The sequence below is a fragment of the Eulemur rufifrons genome, chromosome 26 (assembly GCF_041146395.1).
Source record: "Eulemur rufifrons isolate Redbay chromosome 26, OSU_ERuf_1, whole genome shotgun sequence".
In the NCBI taxonomy this organism is placed as follows: domain Eukaryota; kingdom Metazoa; phylum Chordata; class Mammalia; order Primates; family Lemuridae; genus Eulemur; species Eulemur rufifrons.
Window position 1 is genome coordinate 3,499,162 of NC_091008.1, and position 17,026 is coordinate 3,516,187.

Below are 17,026 nucleotides of genomic sequence, written 5' to 3' on the forward strand. Positions count from 1 at the left end.
GAAAACCTTGTTCCTTACCAATTAGCAGTATCTTGCCCTGGGAACCCAAATAGAATCATTTCATCTTAATATGACAATCCAGTATCATTATTGTTCTAAAAGTCTTATTTATTCAGTCTTAAATAAATAATACCATGTGAAAAATAGACCAGTTCAGGTTTAAATGGACCCAGCCCCAGCAAGCCTAATTCTTTTGTATGTATTTACCTCTATTATGAGCGAGAATTTAGATGCACTAAGTCTAGTTTCAGCTACTCGTAGCACCCAATAATGGCTTGTACAAGAGGAAATTTTCACAACAATCAATAACACTTTGCAGGCACCTCACAACTTAAATTCTTACTTAAAAAACAAACGTGTCTCCAAAAAAAAAAAAAAAAGAACTAATCCTTCCTATAACATAAATAACTTGTTACATTACCATATGGAGCATTTAGCTCTTTAAAATGACTGCTCTCAAATGCCTTTATTTCTTATGATGTTCTTTTTTTTTTTTTACTTTTGCATAACTAAATGGTTAAGGGGCCATTTGAGTGATTTTTCCAAGAAAAAAGGCACACAAAGGTGTGCTTAAAGATACAAGGGAAAATTACTTAACTCTTGGCTCCATCACCAGCAACCCATTTTTTCTGGCTTTTGGGTTTGTGATCAGCTTCACTGATTGGTCAGTACCACTGAGCACAGTGCACACTAAGTGATTTGCTTCCTTCTTTGCTTACCCAACATTTACATTTCACAAAGAGAGGGACAAATAGAAACAGTTATGTGATTAACATACAGTCCTTCCACTGGGCAGAGTTTGTTTCATATCTCTCTTGCTTAGTGGGAAAACACAGGAGTAATTGGAACAGGGAAAATTTAACATAGGGAATCATGAAGTAGGTCAGTGGGGGTTAATGCTAGGAGGAAACTCTCAGGTCGAACAGATCTAGCCATGGCAGGGAGCATCTACCATCCCTGAACTAAGGAAAAGTGAACAAGGAAGGAATTTTAAAATTTAGAGGAAGGCCTCATAAGGTAGATATTCACGTTTCTGAGATGTATGGATGCCATAGAAACATACCGCCTGCCACTGTGGTCAGGGGGAAGTGTAATGGAAGATGCCCACCTGTGAACCCACCTGTGTGGGCCAGGGGGCACTCACCCCTGATGCAGGAAGGCTGTGGCCACAGTGGGAAACACTGCCAGGACTCCTTCCTGCTGATCCACTTGCCACTGTATCAACAGCACAGTGGAAAACGAATGTTACTTCTTCCACCGTTACAATGGCCCTGCAGCACCCTCTAGTGGACGATCCTAACATAGAACCAGCCTGGAAAAGAGAAAGGTTGTCTGCAGAGTGGATTCTAGAATCCAAAGTCAGGGCAAAGAAGGTTGGGTAATAAATAACTGGCACAAATTTTAACATCCACTTTGGGACAAGAGACAAAGCCTTGGACCCACACAAGGGGAAGAGTTGAGACTGAGAACCTGTGTAAAGCCAGAACCCTTAGAAGATTTCACTCAGCCTTAAGGAAATGATGGGGGGGGAGGTTGGTTGGGGGTTGCGGGGGGGAAGCTACACAGTCCACTGGGAAATCAAAAAGAATTTTGTTAATATTGATGCGATCAGGGTTGGGGGAAAAGGCCTGCCTTCTTTCTAGTTAAGGAGTTGCAATTTATATTAACCTCAGAGTCTTAGAACGCCAGGCCAAAAAAATTAACATAAAAGGTGGTTTGGGAGCAGCGATGTCCTTGAGATTTCTTGGAAAGCAAAAACAGAGTCACTCTGGGAGGACATATGTTCCATCTAGGTTGCACAGGATTCCCATGGATACAAAGCCACACTGAAAATGAGCTTGCAGTCACACACTACAAACAAAATGCTGCGACTGCGTATTGGCAGACATTGAGGAATAGCAGGGGGGAAGAAAGCCCATCAATTTTATAGAATAAATATAGTAAAGCAATCAGATGGGCACTATAAGCATGTTTACCATAGTTAATGTCATAAAAAAGAAGGCAAGGAAATACAAAAGAATTGTTAATTAAAATAGAACTAATAGCAATGAAAAATAAAGATTTTGAAATTAAACAATTACTGGGGAGATTTCTGCTTCCAGGTAAATAATATGTAGGACATGAAAGACACATGGTAACAACAAGATAAACTCCAAGAAAATTAAAGTCATATTTTTCTATGAGGTCAGCAAGGAGTGATGAATAAAAGAAAGCCTAGATGAACTGATTTTCGAAGAGAAATGAAGCAAATACATAGAAAGCCCCAGCAGCTTCCTACTTGGGAGTGGGTGGCTGGTCTAAATATGGGCCGATGGACAGTTGGCCTGCTAAAGATGGAGATGAGGAGAAACCAACCAAGATTCAGACAGCAGTGTGGGCTTGTGGGATGCACTAGAATCTGGAAGAAGTCTGTAGTAGATTGAGTTTTCCAAAAATGTCCTCAACAACATCTCCTATCGTACATTCTCTTCTACCATGTGACGTTGACATTCCTCCTATTGAGTGGTATAGGGTCCATGATCCCTCTGCTGAATGTCAAGTTTGTGACAATGGCAGAAATAACGACATGTTAATTCTGAGGCTAGGTCATAGAAAGTGGTAAGGGATACATGACTTTGCAAACCTGGTTGTCATGTAGGGAAGGAGTCCACAGCTGCCGTGGTGTGAGAAGAGGTCATATGAAGATGCTCTGGGTCATCCCTAGTTGAGGTCCCAGCCAGCAGTCAGCATCAATCAGCCAGTATGTGATTAAAGCCAGCTCCAGAAGATTCCTGCTCCTTGCCTTTGGGTCACCTCCAGCCTGTCCATCTAATCCTTGAGCATAATAAAATGTTTTGTTTTATGTTAAATGTTTTATTTCAATTGAAATTTCTTCATTTCAAATGTTTACACTGCTAAATTTGAGATAATGTGTGATAGGGCATTAAATGATCAGAATAAGCCCCAGATCTGAAGATAAATTACTCATCTGGAGCATTTTTCTCTTCCCACGCACCACTCGTATCCAAGTACTGCCACAAAAGCAGTTGTGGAGGACAGGCTGGAAAACAAACATAATACACATGCTTCTGTATCCTCCCAGTGCTTGGATTCCGGGCCCTGCCAGAGATGAATCAAAGATGAACCCAAAATACCTGAAGCTGTAACACAACATCCTCCGAGCTCAAATACTAAAAAAAAAAAAATCAAAGACACAGAGTTAATATGAAATGTAAAGTTTTGAGCCTTCGCCTCAAGCCAAAAATAAACAAACAAACAAATAATAACTGAGGAAAACAAAATGTTAAATGAGAAAACTTTAATTGCTGAAAAGATAAATTTAACAAGAATATAAATGACTACGTTCCGGTCTTCAGCTGGCTTCTGAACGGTTCACTCAATAATTCTAACTTACACAATAGTCAAGGCGACAGAAAGAAGAAACACAGCTTGAAGGCAGAGGTTGATCTTGATCTTGTTTTTCCTACTTCTCTTTGCCTGGGAAGCCATACATGTCAGGTCTTGGCATTCTGCTCCAGCATGAGGAATGAGGAAAACAGACAAGCTCTGTTCACTCTTAGGTGTGTTGTTGCTTTGGCAGTTTCCAAACTGGATGTGGCAGCCACTAACTGGTAACTAGAACATACTATAGGGAGTCAGAAGAGATATTCAGAATACAGCGTTGTCAAAGAGTATTATTTATTAGAAAGAATAACAGAGTACTTTATATACATATTATTTAACATATAGGTTTGGGTTACTAGGACATTCTAGTGGTTAATTTATTCTGGAGCCTAAAATACCAACTGTAACAGACTTGAGAATTCCTATTACAGCTTAAGAGTTTTGTTTTTTTTTTTAATAAAAAATTAAAATTTAGTAAAGGTCTATTGAAAAACACTGAAAAAATATAAAATTTTGGTGGCAGCAGTGACCATATGTATGGTAAAATATCTTTTTTTAAAGAAATAGTGAATCGAGCAAGCACAACACTGAAAATACATTTTCTCCTAAAAAAATGCAAGTATATAGTAGCAATACTGTGTATGTATATAAATAACAGCACTATTCGTTTATCAAAAGTGAATAGGCTTTATAATGTATACATCAATACACTCTCTTTATGCATATTTTTGGAGTCAAAGAACTCTACAATACAACCAACTCTAGATCTTCTTTGTTAGTGGACGATAGAGAGAACGTAAGTGAACGGAGTTGATTTATTCATTTGACAAATATGTTGAGCACCTATTGTGTGGCAGGCATTGTGTTAGGCACTAGCATTGCAATTATGGATTTGATAGACATATTCTCTTCCCTGTGAAGCCCACTGGTTAATGGAAGAAGCTGACAAAGAAGTAATATAATGTGAGAAATTCTAATAGGGTAAGTACAGGGTTCCACGTAATGAGAAACCAAGCACACAATGAGCTCGTAACACTGGATTTAACGGTGTCAGCGAAGTTTTCCTGGAGCACATGTTGTCTAAGATGAGGTCTTAAGGCTGTATGGGTGTTGATCAGTCTGGTGGGGAGAGATTAAACAAAGAAGGTAAAGTATGTACAAAGTTCTGGGAATAAGAAAGCATGTCTCTTTCAAGGAACTGAAAAAAAAAACAAACAAAAAAACAAACAAAAAAAAACGTTCAGTGTAGCTGAATCTTGGAAACGGAGGGTGGTAATATAGAGATGAGGTATGCAAGAACCGGTACATGAAGAGCCCTGTAAAACATATCAAGAAATAAGGACTTTATCATAATGGCAACAGGAAGTCATTGAAAAGATTTAGGTCAAGGAGATCAGAGTCATGTTTTAGAAAGATTATTGTAGTCATGAAGTGGAAAATAAAGGCAGGGCGGCCAATCAGGATTCTGAGATAGCATCCCAGGTGAGATGTGGTAGCACGAACTAAGTGAAACTGGGAATGAAGAGAAGTATTCATAGGTTAAAGAAATGTTTGGAAATAAAATAGGACTTGGTAACTGGTTATATGTAGGTGGTATAAGAGAGACAAAAGTCACAGATGTCACCTACAATTCCTGCTTGAGCAGTTAGGGACAGGATTGTGTCATTTGCTATGCTGAATTTGAGGTCTGTGGAATAACCAAGTACAAATATTGGGCACACCAAAAATTAAATGTTGGGCACAGAAATAGGACTTTCAAAAGACCCCAAATCCACCAATAATCCTGAAGCCATAATTGGTATAGTAGCTTATATTTTTCTTGGCCAAGTCCATTACTAGAGGGACTAATGGGTATGAAAGTTTTCATTTTTTTCTTCTTCCTTCACCTTGTAAAGCCATGAATTGGTAACGAAAACATTTTAAGTAAGCTTAAATCAATAAACATTGTAAAATAACTTTTACAATATAACCTACAAACCAAACAGACAGCTCCTGCTGGCTCAATACCTAGCTTTGACTATTTTGAGCTTTCCGTATCACAACAGACCTTTACTTATACTGCAATTTGCCCTCCATCAGTGCTGTACCAGGTTCTCCTTTGCCGATTGTCTGGATAGTCTTTAATGGATTTGCAGCTCAGTGGCAACCCAGAGAGATTTTCTCTGATCGAAACATGTGATTATGTCAAGCAGAGTCTGATAGAAAAAAATAAAGAAAAAATAAATTAAAAATTATTTTAACCCCCCCCAACCCCCCACGTGATTGAATAGAGACATGCTGGTCAGAAGATAACCATGGCCCATAACCCCCACATTGAAAAGATCCAAATACGGTTTTGGATGGGTCGATGGCGATTTACCTCATGTGCTTTCTCTTATTATACAAAAATGCATTTTCCTTTTATATCGGTAAGAGTAGAAATGGGAATGTGGTCCATAGGGTGGCTAATCAGTGATTTGCTGATGTATGTTTAATAACTGGCTTTCCAGGAAAAAAGAGCCCTGATTTGTAGTGTGTGGCAATTTTTTTTTTGGTATAAATATTCCCATCATAGCCAATTTCAAACTACCAACTTGATGTCACTAAAGGCAGAAAAAAATGTATGCAGTTGGCTCTTGTAAGCCTCTACAAGCTGGCTACAGCGCACTACTGAACTAAAAATGATCTGACTGGTAGCCAGGAATAGGAATACACCTTGTATATGATAGCTTAAGATATGAGAGAACTGAGTTCTACAAAATACAAAGTTTTTACTTGAAGAAAAATTGATTTACTTATCTACAGTCAGTTTATTTGTAGACTTTGACCGTTTCTTTTGAATTGAGGGCTGGAAGTATGAATATACATTATATAATCTAATAACCTTAGCACTGTAACTTCTATTTCTTTATTCATAAGCAATAACAGCTTCTAAAATTGGCTTATATATGAGATTGAAATGAGTACGAATTGTTTTCAACCTAATTCCGTGTACCACGAACCAAAGAAATTATCAGTTTCCTTTCAGGATATTAGTATAATCTGCACTCTAATGTATATCACAAAAGAAAATATTTTATCTCCATTAAATGAGCAAAAAAGAAAATATTTTATCTCCATTAAATGAGCAAAGTTTGTTTTTTCCATTTCAAAGCAAAAGATTTGATGGTACACTGCACTAACCAATAACATATGTAGAAAGAATACCAGCAAAATATCTTATTTCTTTATATAATTTAATATACGCCATATTAACAGCAGTGTGTAGATGCATAGTATCAACAGTATACTAAATAATTACTATTAAAATTTACCTTTAAAATATTTTCAACATTAGGCACTGGTAGAACCAGAGCTGTTATTTTGTACACTCTATCTTTGTTTGCATTCCAAAGGAAAATTAAAATTCCTGGTAGCATTAGAAAAGAATATACTTATTAATATTTTATGCAGATATACAAAATCTCGTGACTTCTGAAAACCGCACAATTCTACTGTGCACAAATGAAAACACCTTTTCAAACAACTTACACATGTACTGAGTTCATAAAAGTTACTATAAAAATATTGCAAACCCAATAAAAACACAATGATATAGTACAAATTCTTTTGTTTTTAAAAAGTCAAATTTTAAAAGGCCTGTATTTATACAAATGCACAATATTTATTAGTACCCCCTGACTGATACTTCTATTTAGGATTTTCTGGTTTTAGAAATCTAAGTTAAATGTTTCTCATTATTTTCTGCTTCAGAATGGAAAGACACTGAGAACTCAGAGAATAAATTTTTAAAATAGGATTAGGTAAAAACTTTATGAAGTGGGGTAGTAAGCACTCTACATGCTTTAACTATTGCCCTACCAAAGACAAAAATGCCGCACTGCCCCATTTTTCTTGTATTTAATTTCTTATTTATCTTAACTACCTCTCCTTTGTTTATACAGTCTCTGAGACAAAATTATAAAGATTTTAGGTGCTCTCATAAAACCCAAAATATCACTAAAGCCATTTTCTGCTTTCAAAGTATACTTAAGGAAATACTTATTTCAATATAAAACCTCAAAGTGCTGAATTAAGACACATTAATAACATGGTTAGCCAACTACTGACTTTGCTTTAGCCTTAGAAGATTATTATTACAATTGGCTGTTAAGTTCCAAATTTAAGCGTTTGGTTTTATACTGTAATATTGTACTTTCCAATACAGATATCAAAGAAAACTGATCTGATTTTTTTTTTCTGAAAACAACAGTAAAGTATAAATAATTTTTTTGCAGAAAAATATCCATGCCAAGATAGGAAATACGTTGTTTCAAATCTCAGAATAATTGTTAGTAAAAAGTACAAAATTATAAAATTCTGAAAAAAAAGTTACACTGAAAATGTCTCTCTAGGAAAAAAATACATAACTTGTCAGAGACAAGAAAATATATATAGCATTACCATAGGGTGCAATCAACTAGGTTTAGGAGACTTAAAAAACTCACAAAAAGTAATTAGCACCAAAACTGTCTACAACTTCAAATGATATACTGAAGTAATTCCAGGCCCCAGTGTTACATTATAAAAAAGTTATATTTAACCTGGAAGCTTTCCCTGACAATAATAAATATATCCTTTTCAACTTTTAGAAAATGAGCTAGCTTTACTGATTTTTACCACAATATTAAGGTAGTGTATGCTAATTATCATTTACCTTGGTTTGGGCTGAGCAGGGACAACAGAAATCCAAGTATTGCCCAAATAATATGAGATTATTTGGTGGGGGTACATGGGGAGCCGTTTTCCAATTAAAACTTATTTTTTAACTTGTTTCATCCTTTTTCTTCAAAAACGTTTTACCGGAACTTTTTACAAGAACTCTGTTGCTTGATTTGAATTCCATATCCTGTTATTTTCCCTGCTCGCTTTTTGGTGGTGTTATTTAAGATTTGGCAGGGAGATAAAGATGTCTAAAGGGGACAGAGATCACAGTAGTGAAACAAGAGTTTTGAATACGCTAATGTATATTCAAAATATATATATTCAATCCTGTTATAATCAAGAGTTGAGTTTAGTTTTAAACAACATCCACATATAAATTTAATTACAAACAGCTAGTTACACAATTTGAAACAAGGCAAACTTTTTTGGTTGTCAAATAGTGAAATATATAACTTCTTCAGTTACATATATGGCTACCAATTGTGAAACAACAGCTCATTCGGCCATGTTTACTGTTGTACATAAATAATGACAAGACAGAGAACGGCAACCAGTCCAAGCGCTTGTAGGCCAAGGAACCACAGCATAACCCAAAAGAAAATGACTACTACTGGTTCCACAATTCGTTCTCCAAAATACATCCGTGTGAAGCCCATGTTGATGAGACTTTTGTTTAGTTCGCCAAAAAGTGTTCCCATCTTTTTGTAGTCGTCTCCAACAGGCTCACCAGTGTGGTTTTGTGATTCTTCAACATCCTTAAAAAAAAAAAAAACATAAAATGAGAAATAGGTAAAGGTCTTGAAGAGTAATAACTATCTTATATCTTATAGTTCTCTATCTCCCAAGGCACTGGGCATATTTCTGTTAATTATTCAATAAATGTTTATTAACTAAAAACAATGGGAATGTTCTTTTTCACCCTGGAATTGCAAAGACAGCTGCTTAAATGAAGAATCATGTTTATATTTCTCTTGGCAGCGTCCATGATTTCAGAACAACCTTTTCTGCCACTCTCTTGTTTTATGAGGCAGGGTCCCTGGTTGCTGTGTCCTAGTAAGCTTCTTTTCAGGGTGTTCCTTTGACACTACGACTTTAAGAAACCAAGCCTCAGTTCACTGAAGCATGTCTTGGTGTTACTCTTGAGCAATCCTCACCCATTACTGCTGTGAGCTTTTATTCTTAGGCCCAGCTAAAAGGACTCCAGTGTAGGCCTTTGCAAATTTCCTGTCCATTCTACAAATGTCTTAAATGCCTCTGTTAATCTCATCAGGAGAAACAAATAGTTTTTAAATACGAATAATTTTTTACAATAAGGCCAGAAGTCCACCTAGAACTTAGTGTCCCCAAAAATGTCTATGTGTACCCCATTATACATACCAAAAATATTTATTATTTCCATTATTTCCCAGTCTTATTACAATTAAGGCCATCATGCCAGTCATTAAGCTACTGTCTCTCGGCTTCAAACCCACCCTTTGGAACTCTGCAAACATTTCTGCCTCCGAGTTAGCTCTGCAATACAGGCACCACAGGCACACTGCATAGGTAGAGAAGGAAGGAGGGATTTGCTCTCGTTTCCTTCGGATGGGTTCCTTGATCCCGTTAGTCTCACTCTAGCACACTTCGCTGTGGCAGCAGTGGTTCTTTCTAGAAGCAGCAGCCAATTGCAATTTGCAGGGTTTTCTGACGCTTGTAGAACCAATCTCCATGTGCCTTGTTGAGATTTTTCTGACGCTCGTAGAACCAATCTCCACGTGCCTTGTTGAGATTTTTCTGACGCTCGTAGAACCAATCTCCATGTGCCTTGTTGAGATTTTCTGACGCTCGTAGAACCAATCTCCATGTGCCTTGTTGAGATTTTCTGACGCTCGTAGAACCAATCTCCACGTGCCTTGTTGAGATTTCTGACGCTTGTAGAACCAATCTCCATGTGCCTTGTTGAGATACCAGCTCCAACTCACGGGTGCTCCGTCCTCAGATATCTGGTTCCCAGGTCCTTGGGGTCTCTCCTCTGAACTTAGAGACACCAGCACCAGGTGAGCAGTGACCCGCTCTTGCCAGTCTGAATTTCACCTCCTTGGGGGCCTTTTCTCAATCTTCTCAATGTTAATAAGTCCATTTTTTTTCTTGGCTGCCCAGTCCTAGGAGTGGTGGCTGCTCCCAGCTGTTGTCTTGGTGATACTTTAGTGCAGTAGTTTTTGAACTTTAGCGTACATTAGAATCCCTCGGAGGGCTTGGTAAAGCACAGCTTGCTTGGCCCACTACCAGAGTTTCTGATTCAGTAAATCAGGGGTGGGGCTTGGAGTCTGAGAATTTGCATTTCTAATACGTTTCCAAGTGGTGCTTATAATGCTGGACTGGTGACCATCCTTTGAAAACATTGCCTTTTATGTTTTCTTTCTGCCTTTTCCATGCTTTAATACCTAGTTAACAATTATTTATTTTATCTTTGTTAAAATAATTGGTATAGTTTCTCTCTCCTCACTAGACTCCGGTACAATCACAAAATAAAAACTATGTTATGAAAGTGCCATAATTGTAATTATAATTTATTAAATATATTTTTAGGAGTCAGAAGTCAAATAATTATTGAACATCTACTTGCTCATAGTAGGTGCAAGATGGAGACTTCCTCATATGTTAAAAAATGGCCTTCAGATATAGTTTCACATAGTAACAAGTCAGTAAGTGTTAAATAACATTAAATAGACTCTCCAAGCCAAAGGAAAGCAAAATTATCTTAAAAAGGGAGTGCCATAAAAATCACATGCTACAAAGAGCCAATGAATTTGAGGAAGTTTTAAAGACACTCTTCAACCATCTGAATCAAACTTACATCCCTGTAGTAGAAACCAAAGCTTGATTATTTCAGTCCTAAGTCAACAAATTACTAAAAATATTCTTTCATTTTAAAAATGAGGGCTACAAAAAGCCTTATTTTCTATTCTACATATATAGTTAAAAATACATCTTCAAGGGAAGACAGAGTAAAGAAAATTTAACTTCTGTTTGAAATAGTCAGAAAAAATGATTTTCAGTATGACTATAAGCAGTGGGCTTTTCCCACGCACCAGTAATTTATGTAAAGCACAGAGTACTCTGGGAGACTGATGAGGTAACAGAAAATGAGACTCAGTGGGGCACCATTGCTAAGTGTATGTGTTCAAGCCAGATTCACTTTTGAGCTATACTTTTATATGATTTTAGAAATTACTTTTGGATTTTCACTTCTGTCTACCAAAAAAAGAGTGGGAAAAACAAAATGATGTAGTTCGAGTCCAAGTCCAGGCTGCAGCACTTGAACTAGCTAAGTGACTTGGGCAGACCACTTCACTTTCTTGAGCCTAGGTTTTCTCATCCATAAAATGTATCTATATGATCTTTTTTTGTTACTGATAGTTTTCCATTAAATTGTAATTTGTTAATCTTCCCTTTTTAAAGAAAACTTTGATTTCTAAATTACTTTTTCCTTCACTAATATGCTGTGATTGGGTCTATTTTATGTTTCTGGGTTTCCTATACTTTTATGTGATCCATGATAATATACTACATTAAAAAAAAAAACACAAACTTGTTCTTGCCTGGTACTAAGCCTTTCTTTTCTTCAGGGTAGAATCTGTAGAGTCCTTGGTTTAATCTGTAATTCTTCTGGTCCTTTACCCCTTCCTACTCCTCTAGTGTTTAGCATTGTTGGTATTGATTCTGGCCTTTTTCATTCTTTATTAAAGTTCTTCAAAAAAATTTTTTTTTACTCTTCCCAATTTCTTGTTATGCACTCATTTTACTTTGGGGTTTTCTGTTGTTACTAAAGCTTTTTAAGACTTTTTTTTTTTCTTCAGTATTTTTGTGGTTTTAGTACAAAGAAATTACCCTAATCTGATGACAGTAGGTACTCTCTGAAGGTTTACTTTAAATTCTTTGTAAAATGAATTAAATTTACAGATGCTTGTGGGTTTTTCAGGGGAAGAAGTGGGTGTTGCAACACTTAAATCAAGATAGGGAGTCAGTTAACTCAGGCCAGGTGAGGATCACATCGTCTCAGATCCTGGGATGGAGACCAGAAGCGGAACACCCAGTGGGGACTGGTGTGGGCAAGCTGTGGCTGTTGCAGCCTGCTGCTTCTTTTTTTATTATAAAAAATTTCAAGCACACACAAAATTAGAGAAAATAATACAATAAACCCCTATATATCTATCAGCCAGATTCAGTAACTACTAAAATTTTGCCTCCTTAGTGAAGTATTTCTTATTGTGGACAATCTAATAGAGAGGAAAAAGTTAAAAAAAAAAAAAAATCTCACTAGAATGCTTAAAAGTAACATATCTCCACAAATGAAATTCTATAGAAACAGCGAAGATATCTAGCAATGAATTGGATAAGGGGTTCGAACAATCGTAAAAGAAGACATTAAGAGGCCGGGCGTGGTGGCTCACGCCTGTCATCCCAGCACTCTGGGAGGCCGAGGTGGGAGGATCGCTCGAGGTCAGGAGTTCGAGACCAGCCTGAGCAAGAGCGAGATCCCGTCTCTACTAAAAAAAAATAGAAAGAAATTAGCTGGACAACTAACAATATATAGAAAAAAATTAGCCGGGCATGGTGGCACATGCCTGTAGTCCCAGCTACTCGGGAGGCTGAGGCAGGAGGATGGCTTGAGCCCAGGAGTTTGAGGTTGCTGTGAGCTAGGCTGACGCCACGGCACTCTAGCCCGGGTGACAGAGTGAGACTCTGTCTCAAAAAAAAAAAAAAAAAAAAAGACATTAAGAATTGGGAAAAGAAAATGGGCAGTATTTTTATACCAGTGAGATGACACAGTCAATCTCATTACAGTACTCTGTGTATCTAGGGTATTCCCTCAAATACCACAATTCTAAAGGGTACAGACGGTGGCGTGTTGATAAATGCTTAACAATGGGCTTTGTAGAGGGCCGGGGGAAGCCCTTTTTGCCAATGCTGTAATGTTTTCCAGTTTGTATAGTTTTAATGCTCCCCATTGTGGCCAATTTCAGACTATTGACAGCCAGCTCACAAGGTTTCTGAAAATTTAACAATTAGCTTTTAAGGTCTGGTAGGAGCCCACACGAGCACTTCACTGTAGGAACAGTACTTGAGATAAGCTGAGATAAAGACTTGCATGTCTATAATTAATTATTTTGATCCCTCTTGTTTCCATCAACTGGTACATTTTTATGTTGTTTTTTTTTTAAGTTTATGAAATGGACGAGTTGGGATAATTAAGTAGAACCACTACTTAATTACAAATATATTGAAATTGGAAAGCTGTATAAAGAAAGAAATATTTTATGATGAATAGTGACTGTGGTTAGATTGAATGAAATGTGTGTAGTGACCGCTATAAGTAACAGCATTTTGCTTTTTCTAGTCTGTTTCATGTAGATGTCAAAAGGGCATCTAATTCAATAATTTTTAGACATCCTTATTTAAAATAACATTTAAACCACCTGGATGACTGGTGAGGAGGCAGTACTCTCCCAATGGTCCCTAGCTCAGTGAATGGCCCACCGTCCATACGTCGGATCCAAAGGCCAGAAACATGAAGGATTCTTGACCTCCTCCTCCTCCTCCTTCAATATGTCCCATATCCAGCCTATGACCATATCCTCTTTGTTTTACCTTCTAAATATTTCCTTAAAGTGAGTACACCATTCCATCTGCTATAATCCTAAGACAATGCACTAACATCTCTTGCCTGGACTAGTCCAGTACGTTCCTAACACTGCTCTTGCACGCATCCATTAGCGCCCCTATGATCTACAGACCACAGTGCAGCCAGTGATTCAAACTGCAAATGCAATCATGCCATCTCCACCCTGCTTTTAGGATCACGGCCAAGATCTTTAACGTGATCTATGAGGCCCTGCTTGGTCTGGCTTCCATCTGGGTCTCTGGCCTCATTCTGTCACCAACCCTCCTCTTTCCGTTTCAGCCACACAGGTCTTTCTTTAAGCTTCTTAAATAGGACATGCTCCTGCCCGCCACGGGGATTTGCACGTGTTTTCTTTGCCTAAAACACTCTTTCCTCTCTGCTTTGCTTCGTTAAGTCATGCTCCTTTTAGTCTTAGTTTAAACCTCAGCTCAGTCTCATATAATCAGGCAATGCTCTTTCAATGCATTCTAATTCACATTCAGTGTAAATGTCTGTGTGATAATTTGATGGCTCTCTAACTATAATGTAAACTCCATGAGGTAGGAGCAATATCTATTTTTGCTGGTCACCGATATCCTCTGATATCAGTATATAACAGGGGCTATGGGCTGGGAATAGCAGCACATAGAAGGAGCTCAACAAATATATTTGTTCAATAAATAAGAAGAATTTCACATGTGTCTTTCTGGCAAGCATTAGGGCAATACTTGACAGATCTTCTACCTTGCTCACTTTTTGCTAAACAAAAGAGGGTCTTTATTTTCCAAAGAATTATTTATTATAGTAGTCTCAAAACAATGTATAGAATTTTATGGGACCAGCAGAATCTCTGATGTGGTCATTATTTAGCATCCATTCCTTCTTTTCTCTTATCAGAACCTTAATCCAGTCCACATTCTTCAGGTGAGGTGATACCACCTATGGCTCCAGAGATGACAGGTCTAAGAGTAATGTTTTCTTTACCAGAAGCTGGTTTGGGAAAGCACACGTGATTCACTTTGGAACAATGAGTTTTGTATGTCTTCTGAAAAAATTCTTCCTTGAAATTCTGGGACAACTTTGGAAAGTGATCCTTATCTTCTCCTATTTCTCCACAAATATACTCTTTAAGTGAGGAGAACTTGTTAAGGTTATTAAGGGTAAGAACTATGTCTTATAAATTGTACATTAATACTTAGTATATTGCAAGGTGCCTAGCTCACTGTAGGCTCATAATAAATATTTCTTGGATGGACAACAGAAATAGTCTACAATAATAACATATTAGGCAGAAAAACCCCACATAAATTAAAAACAAACTTAAATGTAACATCAATATTTATTCTCCCATAAGCACAGTTGTAAATTTTTTCAAATATTTGTAAATAAGTTCTAGACTGAATTATAGGATATGACAGCTGCTAGCTAACATTTACATGCTGAGCTTATTTCCTAAACCATTGCATTTGAAGAGCAGAGACTATTATGAAAAGATGAGTTCTTAGGGTCCAGATTCTCTCTCAAGATGTTTGTAATTTTCAGAGTAACAGTAGTGATAGTGTTATTAACGGTGTCATAGAAGAGCTAACACTGCATGGCTACTATGTAGCAGGCACTGTGCTTTACATGCATTATCCTGTTTGATCTTTCCAACACCCTGTGAGCGAGGCACTATGGTTTCCCATTTACAGATAAGGAAACAATAAGGTTTGAGAAGAATTAAATGTCTACACATTGACTTACACTTAGGAATTGAAGGATCTGAGAGATGAAACCAGGCATTCTTAGAGTCCACATCATTAATCCCCATATTATACACCCGCCAGTTATTTTTATGTGAATACCTAACATCTGTCTAATGCTGCTCAGTTTTCAGGGAAATTTTACATATCTCTGAAAAAGGAAAAGCTATGAAAACACACTTTCATTTTACACAAAATGAGTACATTTAACACAGCAAAATGAACATCAATCAGTATCTTTATTGTTTTACATTTTTTCTCAGTTTATAATATACTTAGAAATAAGTTTATCAAGCAGAAAAGTTGCTCAAATTTTTATTTTAATCTTCTATAAAAATTTAAACAAAGTGAAGCTATCTGCAGTATGTTAATACATTTTCATAGCATTTTAAGTAGTGACTAGAATTTAGATTCAAATGTGAAAAACAAAGACTCCAAGCCAGAATGAAGAGATATGTTTAGCAAAATTGCAATAGGGCAAAATAAACAAAGAAGAAAACCCCACCCATAATACTTCACAACAGTACGATGGTGTGGAAATGCGGATGGAGCTTTTTCTCCTGTTCTAACATGAATCACTTTGTCCTTGCCAAATTTTACTCTCTGCATGTGAGGCTCCAATGGAAGAACATTTATCAAATATGTTTCCTTTATGGTTACACAGAGAGTATTGACTACGACATGCACATCGAAGAGTGTTTTTCATAAAAATAATGATATTTTGTCTCCATGATTAAAGGGGTATTCTAATTGATTCAAAATCCTTCTTAAAAGATACCCAAAATTACTGATGAGAAATTAAAGGTGAACCCTTAAATAATCATGGAATTTTTGAGAAGGATTCTTAAAGATAATTATATTAAAGTCTCTTTCTTTCTCTCTCTCTCTCTCCTCCCTCCCCCTCCCTCCCTCCCTTCCTCCCTCCTTTCTTTCTTTCTTTCTTTTGAGGCAGGGTCTTGCTCTGTCGCCCTAGACTGCGATTCAGTGGCACAATCATAGCTCACTGCAGCCTTGAACTCCTGGGTTCAAGGGATCCTCCTGCCTCAGCCTCCCAAGTAGCTGGGACAACATGCAAGCACCACCATGTCCGGCTAATGTTTTTAAAGAAATTTTGCCAAGACAGGGTCTTTGGCCCAGGCTGGTCTCCAACTCCTGGCCTCAAATGATCCTCCCACTTCAGCTTCCCAAAGAGCTGCGTTTACAGGTATGAGCTACCATGCCTGACCAAAGTCTCTTATTTTAGAAACAAGGAATGAAGAGTTTAAGTAACACGGCCTATTAACAAAAAACACAGGCTTTGGAAGGAAATATGACAGAATCAAATCCTGCTCTGTCTGTATCAGCTATGTGACACTGGGCAAATTACTTACACGCTGACCCTCAGTTTCCCCATCCATAAAAGGAGACCAACAATACCTACCCCATAGAGTTGTTGCAATAATAATATAAGGAAACAGATAAAAACCTTTTTGAATACACACAGTAAGCACTCAATATATGGTAACTATTATTATTACTATATTTTTGGTAGAATTTATGTCTTGTGATTTCTACTTCTCTTTCTTTTGTACCA

The 17,026-nt window shown here is 37.1% G+C and overlaps 1 protein-coding gene across 1 annotated transcript in view; it reads right to left on the bottom strand.

Moving 5' to 3' along the window:
* Positions 1 to 8,172: 8,172 nt before the first annotated feature.
* The window catches only part of FAM241A (family with sequence similarity 241 member A), a 30,059-nt gene continuing 21,205 nt past the window's right edge, over positions 8,173 to 17,026 (bottom strand). Inside the window, exon 2 of the mRNA XM_069459081.1 lies at positions 8,173 to 8,822. Within this exon, the coding sequence (XP_069315182.1) occupies positions 8,577 to 8,822 (246 nt within the window). The 3' untranslated portion in view covers positions 8,173 to 8,576. The remainder of the gene's footprint in view (positions 8,823 to 17,026) is intronic.